This window comes from Metarhizium album (genome assembly GCF_000804445.1).
Source record: "Metarhizium album ARSEF 1941 chromosome Unknown scaffold_9, whole genome shotgun sequence".
NCBI lineage: Eukaryota > Fungi > Ascomycota > Sordariomycetes > Hypocreales > Clavicipitaceae > Metarhizium > Metarhizium album.
The window spans coordinates 1,069,164-1,081,678 of NW_024467583.1; the positions used below are offsets into that span (position 1 = coordinate 1,069,164).

The 12,515-nt window shown below is 52.9% G+C and overlaps 2 protein-coding genes across 2 annotated transcripts; both read left to right on the forward strand.

Annotated features, from left to right (window-relative positions):
- Nucleotides 1–884: 884 nt before the first annotated feature.
- MAM_04421 (Beta-ketoacyl synthase) lies at nucleotides 885–8,866 on the forward strand (the record flags this gene model as incomplete). The annotated part of the gene is made up of 2 exons (XM_040823219.1): nucleotides 885–1,547; nucleotides 1,625–8,866. 2 exons carry the CDS (start codon nucleotides 885–887, stop codon nucleotides 8,864–8,866), a joined length of 7,905 nt encoding a protein of 2,634 aa, XP_040679098.1.
- A 1,527-nt stretch (nucleotides 8,867–10,393) lies between these two features.
- Nucleotides 10,394–10,771, forward strand: MAM_04422 (YCII-related domain protein; the record flags this gene model as incomplete). The annotated part of the gene is made up of 1 exon (XM_040823220.1): nucleotides 10,394–10,771. The coding sequence occupies one exon, from the start codon at nucleotides 10,394–10,396 to the stop codon at nucleotides 10,769–10,771; it is 378 nt and encodes a 125-aa protein (XP_040679099.1).
- Nucleotides 10,772–12,515: the final 1,744 nt, after the last annotated feature.

A 12,515-nucleotide genomic window follows, 5' to 3' on the forward strand; every position in this document is an offset into this window, starting at 1 on the left:
CGTGTCTTTATTCTGCGTAGTCGAGGCCGGCTGCCTGGTTCTGGCATGGCAAACTCTTCTCAAGAATTGGTTAGTCCGAGAGGAAGGTGCCACAGACTTGCAGCGAATCCAACGAGCTCCTCTCCTCGGGATATCTTGGTTTGTCTGGTATCCGTGCATGAGCTTTGTCGCGGAACAGCCCGGCGTGACAAGACGGAGGACCCGTCGGAGTCAGTAACGGGACCCGGCAGTTGTCGAAACAAAGACAAGGTACTAGCCTCGATCCAATTATTCGGCTAGAGAGGAGCGTACGTATTGTGTTATTTGCTTCCGCGTCGGAGTTTCTACAGCACGCCGACCCCGAGCACACGGCTCCCTGGTCAGCCTCGGCGGGACTGGTTTTGCAACGTTGACCCGTTTACATATTGCTGGCCGCGACATTAGTCGTATTCAGCAATCCATATTCTTGTCAGGGCCTTTGGCCATTGGTACGCTGTTGTACCGAGTGCGAATAGTCCGTCTCAATCCCATGCCCCGTCTGACAACCCTGGCGATTCCTTGTTCATTAGGCCCGGAGTGGCCAGTTTTCCCAAGAGACCGTTGATTACTATTCCCCGTGCGTGATTACGCCAAGCGCATGGAGTTTTGGTTCGTCAAGGAGGCCCCCGGTACTTGGGTGTTGCATGATCTTCCCCATCAGATGGGCACGTCGTATATGAGTAGCCGCTCGCGGTGTGTGGTGTTGCGACTTCTTGCACCGCAAACATGGTCCAACTCTTGGGTCCTTCTTACCAAGATTGAGGCGGCTAATCGAGATACAAGTGCCGAAACGATTCAACTTCGACCGTCACACATCTCCGCCCACCTAGACATTCTGGTCCTTGAGAACCTGGTTGCTACCCTCAATGCATTTCCATCCGGGATACACCCGCGCGAATGGGGCGCCGAGAGTGTTCCTCTTTGGATCCTTGCCCTTGTCGTTCGATCATTCAGAGTTTCGTCGAATCCAAAATGCTATCAGCGGTGACGATAGACTTTCGTGGATTCTAGATGTCATTTCAGACCTGCCAGACGCATGGCAAGCCGTTGCTACAGCTCTTGGCGTTCCTGGAGACCGACTTGTCAATGGTTACAGGCAACTTGTTGACGTCAAGGACGCTTTCAACGCGGGAGTCGGGCTGATGACGCCCTACCCGCTGCCAAACAAGCTCCTTGTCCCGTTGGCAACCGTCGACCAACTTATTCAGTATATGAACTTCAACAAGAATGTCTACGCTGGTCAAGACAACACAGTAGATTGGATATCACGAGCGGCCAGTAACGGTGAGACGCTGGGATTTTGCACAGGGCTACTGAGCGCGGCGGTGGCGTCTAGTTCCAAGTCTTCCGCGGATTTCGAGAGGTATGCGGCATCAGCAGTCCGCCTCGCCGTTGCAATTGGTGCGATTGCCGACATGGATGCCACGGGATCGGCTCGGATGGCACAGCAGACGAGGTGTCTCGGAACGGAGTGGACTTCCGAGTCCAAGTTGAGCGATCTTCGCAGGTTCATAGACAGCCGAGACGACGTAGGTTCTTCCTCTCTTGTCCGGGGACGGACCCAGGAAGTCTGGCCGTGCAACAGGGAGAGTGCTGACAATGGCAGACATACATCTCAGTCAAATACGACTACAACCGCGCCACGGTGACCACGTCGGCGGCGGCGATGGCCCAGGTCCAGCAATATATGAGATCAGCAGGGCTACCAGCTTCCGAAATAGGCTTGCGCGGCAGATATCATTCCCAAGAGCACGCAGAAGCATTCAAGGCCCTTGCTGAACTTTGCAACGAGCGCCCCGAGTTTCAATTCTGCGACTGTTCGGACCTTGGGATGAAATCACGATCCGATTCCGGAGGCCAGTATTTTACATCTGGTCCGCTTCATCATCACGTTCTGAGGTCGATCCTTTTGGAACCGCCAAACTGGCACAGGACGTTGAAGAGGTTGGAAGTAGAGGTGCTCTCACGAGATGCAACGGTCTACATGGTAGCTTTTGGACCGGAACGACCATTACCGCCCTCTCTGTCGCCGTCATTAGGCTCGCGCTGCATTCATGTTTCGGGCTCGAAAGACACGCACAGCACAAATATGCGCCAAGGCAGGCCCGAAGGCGTATATCCGGATACGGACATTGCCGTCGTGGGAATGTCGTGCAAGGTAGCTGGGGCCGATGATTTGGAGGAGTTCTGGGAAGTGCTCTCCTCTGGTGAATCGCAGCACGAGGAAGTTCCGCCAGACAGGTTCACATTTGAGACTGCTTTCAGAGACGCTGATCCAAAGAGGAAATGGTTTGGGAACTTCATACGCGGGCACGACGCGTTCGACAACAAGTTCTTCAAAATCAGTCCCCGCGAAGCCGCGACGACAGATCCGCAGCAACGACAACTCCTTCAAGTGGCGTACCAGGCTGTTGAACAGTCCGGATACTTCAGAGGCAACGGCAGCGAGAGCTCCCGGGAGGTCGGTTGCTACATCGGTCTCTGCGGAACTGACTACGAGAACAACATTGCCTGCCATGCGCCAAACGCCTTCTGTGCAACCGGCAACTTGGAAGGCTTCGCCGCGGGCAAGGTCAGCCACTACTTCGGCTGGACGGGACCAGCACTCGTCGTCGATACGGCATGCTCTTCGTCCGCCGTCGCTATTCATCAAGCATGCCAGGCGATTCTGAGCGGCGAGTGTCGTGCGGCCCTGGCTGGGGGCACGCATGTCATGACGAGTCCGCATCGCTTCCAGAACTTGGCCGGCGCTTCTTTCCTGAGCACGACTGGGCAATGCAAGCCCTTTGACTCCAAGGCCGATGGGTACTGCAGGGGCGACGGCGTCGCGGCAATCTTTCTCAAGAAACTTTCGGCCGCTGTTGCTGACGGAGATGAGGTCCTCGGAGTCATTGCAGCCACGCGCGTGCGGCAGAATCGAAACTGCACACCCATCTTCGTGCCAAACTCACCCTCCCTTTCCGGGCTATTCAGAGACGTGTCTGCCAGGGCAAAGCTGGAGCCAGAGGCAATCACTGTAGTGGAAGCTCACGGTACTGGAACCGCTGTTGGAGATCCAGCGGAATATGAGGGCGTTCGGCAAGCTCTCGGAGGCGCCAACAGGAGCAATTCTCTGGCTCTAGGATCTGTAAAGGGATGCGTTGGGCACACAGAGCCCACCTCCGGAGTATTGTCGCTGATAAAGGTGCTTCTGATGATGAACAAAGGGCTCATACCGCCTCAGGCAAGCTTCAAGACCATCAACCCCAACGTCAACGCCCAAGCTTGTGACAAAATCGTCATTCCCACGTCCCTCAAGCCCTGGGACGCCAGCTTCAAGGCTGCCCTCATCAACAACTACGGCGCATCAGGTTCCAACGCCTCCGTGGTGCTGACCCAAGGTCCTGCGAAGCTTCCCAGGGCTGCACGGCATGAGTCGAGCGGCAGCAGATATCCATTCTGGCTTTGTGGATTGGATGGCTCTAGCATCAGTCGGTATGCAGCAGCGCTGGTGAAATACATCAACCATCGAAAAGGCTCAACGGCCGACTTCACTTTGGGCGACATGTCCTTCAACTTGGCTCGCAAGACAAATCGGTCCCTTCCGCGAAGTTTAATATTCAGCGTCGAGTCACTTGGTGAATTATCGCAGGCGTTGAGCTCGGTTGCCGGAAACAAAGACGGCTCCTCATCAAGCGCGACAAGGTCAAAACGGCCGGTGGTGTTCTGCTTTGGCGGCCAGGTATCGACCTTTGTTGGGCTGGACAGGGAATTATATGGCAGAGTGAAGCTTCTTCGCCAGCACCTTGGTGCCGTGGATGCCGCTGCAGAGAGACTGGGCGCAGGGAGCATACTGCCCGACATCTTCCAACGCGAACCGATCAAGGATACGGTGAAACTGCAGACGGTACTCTTCGCGATGCAGTATGCAAGCGCCAGGTGCTGGATCGATTCTGGGCTGGAACCCGTCGCGCTTGTTGGACACAGCTTCGGCGAGCTCACAGCGCTGTGCGTGTCCGGCATTTTGACGCTGGAAGACTGCCTCAAGGCTGTGATGAGGAGAGCCACTCTGGTGCGAGACTGTTGGGGTCCCGAGAAGGGCGCCATGATGGCAGTGGAAGCTGATTTGGAAACGGTCCAGGACGTGCTTCGAAGGGCGGCCGCGTCTCCCGCATCGACCGGCTCAGATCCGGCATCCATCGCCTGCTACAACGGATCCAGAAGCTTCACCCTGGCTGGATCGGTCGAGGCCGTCGACGCCGTGGCAGAAGTCGTCGAGGCCGAGCCCCCAAAGACCATCCGGTGCAAGAGGCTCAACGTGACAAACTCGTTCCACTGTAGCCTTGTTGACAACATCGACGCTCAGCTGCGAGAGTGTGGACTCGGTCTTTGTTTTCGAAAGCCCGCAATTCGCGTGGAACATGCCTCCGAGCAGCCGTTGGAGCAAGTGACGGTGAACTTCTTCGCCGAGCATCTGCGGTCCCCCGTCTTCTTCGATCGCGCGCTGAGGAGGATCACGAAGAGACACCCATCCTGCGTTTTCCTGGAAGCCGGGTCAAACTCTACAGTCACGCACATGGCAGGGCGGGCTCTGGGCAGCAATGAAGGTTTGCACTTCCAGGGCCTGAGCATCACTGGTGAGCCGGGCACAGCATGGAATAACCTGGTTGACTGCACACTGAGCCTCTGGAAGGAGGGCGTCGATGCGGCCTTCTGGTCCCATCACGGCTGTCACCTTCTGTCCCACGAGTCGCTTCTTCTACCGCCGTACCAGTTTGAGCAAGCCAAGCACTGGATGGAGCTGAAGACGCCCCAGAAAGCTGCCCCGGAGGCTTCCCAGAGCCACGGGCCGGACGAGGACGAGGACGAGGACTGCCTCTTCCGGTTTGCTGGCTACACAGACGACAAAAAGCAAGCGGTAAGATTCCGCATCAACACCTCGTCGAGCAAGTACAAGAGGTTGGTTTCGGGACACATCTTTGCAGAAACAGCAGCGATCTGCCCCGCCACCGTGCAGCTCGACGTTGTGATTGAGGCTATCCGCAGCCTGGACGAGCCCCTGGCATCCGAGGAGCGGCAACCGCAGCTGCTCAACATCCAATGTCAGTTGCCCGTGTGCGTGGATGCCAGCCGTGGTCTGTGGGTGGATTTCAAGAAGGGCTCCGACGACCTGTGGACGTTCAGCATCGTGAGCACGGAGGCGTCGTCAAGGGCTGCTGAAAAAGGCTCGTCGGTACACACCACCGGCACGCTGAGATTCGTCCCGGCCGACGACTCAGCGGCCGAGTTGGAGTTTTCCCGACTCGAGCGTCTCGTCGGAAGCCAACGTTGTCTTGAGTTGTTAAACAGCGGAGACGTGGATGAGGTGCTTCTCAACAAGAGCATCTACAAGATATTCGCCGACACTGTCAGCTACACCGAGGATTATCGCGGCGTCCGGAAACTCGTGAGCCGCGGCAATCAGTGTGCCGCGCTGGTCGTCCGTCAACATGATGCCACGACGTGGTTGGATGCTCGTCTAGCCGACTGTCTTTGCCAGGTCGCGGGTATCTGGGCAAACTGCATGACAGACTGCAGCTCGGCCGACATGTACGTTTGCAACGGCATGCAACACTGGCTTCGCAGCCCAAGCCGATCTGGTGGCAAGGACGACTGCTGTAGACGTCCTGCGTCTCTCCATGTGCTCGCCGTACACCACTTCCCGTCGGAAAAGGCGATCCTGTCTGACATTTTTGCCTTTGATGCCAACACGAACCATCTGGTCGAGGTCATTACTGGGATAAGCTACGTCAAGGTCTCGAGAGCGTCTATGAGTAAAGTCCTCGCGAGATTGACGCCTGGTCTGGCCGCGGCAGAGCAACTCTCCACGGCCTCGAATCCTGGTGCAGCGACGAGCCTCGACACCGCTGACGAAACACAAATACACGCCGTGGCACGGCCGAGCAGGGCTCAAGCATGCGTTGACTCTTCTGTCAAGGCCCCTGATACTTCTGGAGCATCGACCATCTCTTCACGGCTCAGGAAAATCATATCTGAGCTCTCGGGCGTCGACGAAGGCGAGATCCACGCAGACAGTGCGCTGGCAGATGTTGGCATCGACTCGTTGCTGGGCATGGAGCTGGCTCATGAGGTGGATTCTGCTTTCAAGATCAACATTCCCGAGGCTACGCTGACGGAAATTGCCGACTTTCCGGGCTTGCTCAACGCCGTTGCCGAGCTTCTGGGACGGCCATCGGAGCTGGATGCCGGGGGTGATGATGGCGGCCCCGAGCAAATCGCATCCAGCAGTACGAGTGAATACGGAGACCGGAGCAACTCTGAATGTTCTGGGTTCCAAACCGGCGTCAGCACGCCCGCCATGTCGGAGCCCGAGACGCCGGCCGAGCTCAGCCTCCCCCATGAGCCCGTCTTGCAGATATTCAAGGCAGTCAAGGAGACGACCGATGACCGCATCGTGGGGCACGGGCAGCAGAACTACGCAACCGTCGCCGAACCTCTCCAGACGGAGCTTTGCATATCGCTGACCCTCGATGCCCTGGACGAGCTGGGATGCAGTGTCCGGGACTCACCTGCCGGTTCCTCCGTCGACCGTGTGCCGCACCCAGCCCAGCATTCACGGTTAGTAGATGCCTTGTACGCCATGTTGGACAAGGAAGGCAAGCTCGTCACGGTGGGCCAAGACGGAATCACTCGAACGGGCACGCCGTGTCCCGTGGAATCCAGCCAAGAGATTCTGCAACGCCTCCTGTCCCGGTTCCCCGATCAACGCGTCGCCGATGAGCTCACGTACTACGCTGGTTCCCGCCTGGCCGACGTGTTGCGAGGAGAGACCAACGGCGTCAAGCTCATCTTTGGCTGCTCCCAAGGCCGCGACTTGGTCTCCCGCTTCTACGCCGAGTGGCCACTGCACAAGTTGCTCTACGGACAACTGCAAGACTTTGTGCGAGGCCTCGCAGAACACGTCAAGGCCGCAAACGGGGGCCCTCTCAAGATTCTGGAGATGGGCGCAGGAACAGGCGGCACGACGAGGCTGCTTCTGCCGGTCCTCGCCGAGGTCAACCAGCCGGTCGAGTATACCTTTACAGACTTGGCTCCTTCATTCGTGGCTGCCGCACGCAAAACGTTCAAGGACTATCCGTTTGTGAGATTCCGCCAACACGACATAAGCAACCCGCCCCCGGAGGACTTGGCGGGCACGCAGCATCTGATTATTGCGAGCAACGCAGTCCACGCCACGCCGAACCTGAAGACGTCGACGGGCAACATGCGCCGAGCGCTTCGAGAGGACGGCATGCTCCTCTTGGTCGAGATGACGGGTCGCGTATGGTGGATGGACCTTGTCTTTGGGCTTTTCGAAGGCTGGTGGCTGTTTGACGACGGCCGAGAGTACGTCGTGCAAGACGAGAGACGGTGGGAACGAGATCTGCAGTCAGTTGGGTACGGCATCGTCGACTGGACGGACGGCGTCCGGCCCGAGAACAAGCTCGAGAGGCTCATCATCGCTTCGGCGTCGAGGTTCAATAACAGGTGCGCATCGTTACCAACTCCTCCGCCGTGTGTCAAGAGCCCTTCAGCTGACTGCGCAGCGCGAGCCGCGGCTGTGAGAGGATACGTCCAAGACCTCGGCAAAGGCTTCGTCGAGTCCCTTGATATGGGTGCCCCTCGCGGCGGCCAGGGACGTGATGGGAGCCGGACCAATGCGAGACAGGGGCACGGAAAGAAGAAGTGCGTCTTGATCAGTGGTGGCACGGGAAGCCTAGGTGCGCATGTCGTCGCCAACGCGGCCTTGCGTTCGGACGTCAGCCAAGTCGTGTGTCTCAACAAGAAGCGCCAGCTTGACGGCACGTTGCGCCAGAAGCAAAGCATGCTCGACAAGGGTCTGAACCTGCCTCGGGAAGCTCTGGACAAACTGAGGGTGTTGGAGACGGACTTGTCCAGGCCGTTGTTGGGTCTCTCCGAGGCCGATTACCACAGCCTGACCGTGTCAGTCACGCACATCGTCCACAATGCCTGGCTGATGAACACCAAGTGGCCGCTCAAACGGTTTGAACCACAGCTCCGCATCATGAGGAACATGACTCACCTGGCCCGAGACATTTCACTCAGCGCCTCCCGGACAGAACGGGTCTCGTTCCAGCTCGTCTCGTCCGTGGCAGCAGTCGGACACTGGCCCGTGTGCGCAGGAAAGGCGACGGTGCCGGAGGACCGCGTGGCCGTCGACGCCGTTCTGCCCATTGGATACGGCGATGCAAAACACGTGTGCGAGAAGCTGCTCGACCAAACTCTACACTTGTGCCCGGACCGTTTCCGCGTCACCGTGGTTCGGCCCGGGCAAATAGCTGGCTCTACTGGCTCGGGATACTGGAACACCAGGGAGCATGTGCCTTTTCTCATCAAGTCTTCGCAGACGCTTGGCATTCTCCCCGACCTCCCCGGACATCTGGCGTGGGCTCCGGTCGATGCCGTCGCCGGAGCCGCAGTAGATATCTTGACTCTGCCGGACACCGTGCAAGCTCACCCTGTCTATCACATCGACAACCCCAGCAGGCAATCGTGGTCCGAGATGATCAGCATGCTGAGAAAGGCTCTCGGCATCCCGCGTCACAACGTCGTGCCCTTTGCAGATTGGATAAAGGCGGTGCGGATCAACGCGCAGAGGAACAACGGGCCCGACGGGGAAAACCCGGCCTCGATGCTGGCCGACTTTTTCGAGCACGATTTTGTCCACATGTCGTGCGGTGTCATGGTTCTAGGAACCGACAAGGCATGCGAGCATTCTGCTACTCTTAGGAATCTGGGTCCCGTCACTGAGGCGTTGCTGGGATCCTACATCCGTGCTTGGCAGAAAGTTGGCTTCTTGAGACGATAGCAGAATTGGAACAGGGGTCATGATGACTGCTGCGTTCTGGGCTTGTTTGTGTGTTTGGTGGCATGAATCGATGGCATGGCCTATCCGTGTATTTTCTACTCAGGCTCTACATTGCGGCCTACTACATTTTGTCTTACTTTTTTTCTATATTTGTGGCTCATGAAGCTGTTCTTGTTCCAAACACCATGGTGTCCCACCAACAGGCCCGTTTGCACTTCAGTTAAGATGTGACGGCAGTCTTGTCATCGCTTGCAGGCCGGCCTGCCATGTTTATGAATGCTTGGCTCAGCATCGCGTAGTGAATCCGACGCTCTTCTTTTCAGACGCACCACGGTATGACTCTGTTGAATAAACGACATCAGCTGCCGGGCTGGTCTTGAAGAAATTGGGGTCCGAGAACTTCTGTCCTGCTTGATGAACGCTGTGAATGTCGGCAGAGCTACCTTTTGGGGTCATGCACTGCATCTCCCGCACTTGGTGCGACATTCTATGGCCTCCTATATCGTTGGTTGGTTTCAGAATGCATCTGTGTCCCGGCTTTGGCGTGGAGCGCGAGATGAGGCGCCGTCATGATTATCAATCTAATCAATCTAATCAATCCGTCTCGGCCGGCCGTCCGATGGAGGACAATGCAAGATGGAACAGGTCTCAGTTGACATTATGTAATGAGACGAGCTGGAAAGAATCCAAGTGGACGACCAACAGCAGGAATTCGGTATCCCCGATAAAGGCATCGTGGCAACACGTAGCGGGAGCAGGTAGTTTGAGGGCTCGAGAGCGAGAGTGACCCGCGTCCATTCATTGATGGATGACCATCTGTTACGGAGAAACCTTGCCTTTTCTACCATGGTCCCAAACTCCAATCGACCCTATCCCGGGAGGAGTAGTTGGGGCCTCGGAGAAACTGAACGTTGATGCATCGTGCCAGTGGACCAAGCAATCCCCGCCCAACTCTGGCCAAGAGTGGCAAAGGCCGACTTATCAAGGCGGTTTCTAGACGCCGATGCTTGGAAATATCGGCGCCAGTAGCTCGGAGCTATTGTGGATATCTTGATACTCGCACAATGGCGGAGCATCGGCTTGGTGGTCAGAAAAGTCCGAGAGTGCTCTCTCGCGGCGTTGGAGTATGTGGACAGCACAGAGTAATGAGTTGTCACCTCTGCACATTCAAGTCGGCGATACGAGTAGCCATCCTGCCATGTGGCAATTCCCATGGCTCCAAGAGAGAAACTAAGATGCAATGCGCAGGTAGTGTGTTTGGTGAGACTATACCCGTATTCCGGAGTACGTGACAACGAGCCGGCGTCTCTACAACCAAGACGGCGCGGTACACAGCTTGCACCTCGTCTGCTAGTAGAACTGTGACAGGTTCCGCCACCACTTGAGCAAATAAAAATGGTGGTTGACTAGACACGCCTTGTGCCTATATTTCTGTCTGTCGCCACAGCCCCATCTCCTCAGAGCCCCGAAGAGCAACGACTCCATCACGAGCAATCGACTCGCAATTCTTCACCGTCGTCGACTAACATGTCTGCCACCAGCAATGAGTGGCTGGTCATGATCCAAGACCGTCCTGACGTTCTCAAGACGCGCTATGCCAGTTCGCCCAGCCACATCGCCAACTACAAGCCCATCCGTGAGCAAGGCCAATTAATCTTCGCCGGTCCGATGCTCGGCGCGCATCCCCAGAAAGCAGGCGATCCTCTGAACATTGTGGGAAGCGTTTTGGTCCTCAGCCTGGACAGTCTAGAAGACGTTTGGAGGCTGTTGCGTGAGGATCCCTTCAACAAAGCCGGAGTTTGGGATCTAGAAAAGACCACCGTCACGCCGTTCAAGTCGACGGTCAGGACTCCTTTTTGGTCCAACTTCAGAGACCTGCTGTCACTTGCCTCGAAGAACGAGTAGACTATTCACCTGGGAACTTGGTCGACGCTGGTGTGCCTTGAGGCTGGCTCGACTGTCGACAATGGACCATGGCACATGGTATTCCAGTCGCGCTTGGCGCGCTTCGTTGGACAATGTGGTACACGACGTGGACACTAGAGCTTGGGACCCTAGATTAGATGAGTGTTATTTCTTGCCGACGGCGTGGAGGAGAGGTGTACAAGTCAGCCCTGGAGACGCCATTAATGTCCATTGACCACTGTGATATGGTTGGTTGAGCAAATGTATTATACCGTCATCTCGGTGCAGATACGACATGACGCGCGAGCACATCCCGGCGGACGGAACATTGAGCGTGTTGTTTCAGCGACCCTGGAAAGAAATGGATTTGCGTCGCGTGCTTCATGGGTTCGATGGCCTTTCCCGTGAATCCAGAGCACTTTGATTGACTGAGAGAATTACCAATCGTCTCTGCACACACAGCATACTACTGGCGCATGATCCGGGCAGTACGGTCGCACATTAGCTTGCATCTGCAAATGCTGCTACTATAATTTTCCTAATTTGCATTCTGCTGATTTGCTGTAGCGCTATATATATCTTTATAATTATAGTTAATTACTATATATATTTTATAATTATTATTAACTTTAATATTATATAAAATACTTACTTAAACTTATATATTTACTTATACTCTCTATAGATATATATATTATTTTACAATTTTATTTTATAATATATAAATTAATATAAAAGTAAATACCTAGCTATTATATTTTTATTATTTAAGTAATCTAAACTAGTTTATACTGCCTAAAAAAAAATATCTTATAAATATAAGTTATTACTATAATACTAGTAATACTTAAACTTAAAGAAGTAACTTACTAATAAGCTTATCTTTAAGTTAAAATTTAATATTATAAGTTTTTTTTAGTAGAAATAATAAAAGTAATAATTAAAACTAACTTAAAAATAATTCTAGAATAGCTAGCTAATTTTATTCTCTAGAGAACTATTCTACTATTTTAAAGTAAATAGTATACTATATAATTAAGTATAATACTAACTAGATATATATATAAATTAATTCTTATTTATTTCTTATAAATATAGTAATATATAATTAAGTTATTACTTTAAAACTATTATATTTAATTTTATAAAATTAACTTAAAGAAGTACTACTTTAAAGATAATAAAAAGTAATTAAATAATAACTTAGCTTATAAGTTACTATAGAGAATAGTTTAAAACTAGTTATATAATAATTAATATTTATTTTATATAGAATAGTATTTAAACTATATTAATAGCTAAGTACTATTATAAATACTATATAAGCTTATATAGTAAGGCGTAATACTTTCTAAGGTAATTTCTATTTCTACTTTTATACTACTAACTACTACTATTATTACTACTATTAATACTATAGTTTAAACTATATATAATAAAGCTGCTACTACTAATACTAAAGCAGTAGCTACTATATACTACTAACTAAGAATAGTATATATACTGCTTTAACTACTTATAAAGTAATTAGAAAAAAAATTAGAACTAATTTTAATAGAATACTAAGCTGCCTACTTAGTGTCGGCTAATTAAGGGACCCTTTATATATAGTATAGGTATAATAGATAGAGCTTATGTAATCTAGTTAATTACTAAGTATATAATAATAGGGATTCTTAAGGTATAATAGAAGTAACTTTAGATATAGTATAAAATTGTATGTAATAGTATGTATTAAAGAGTG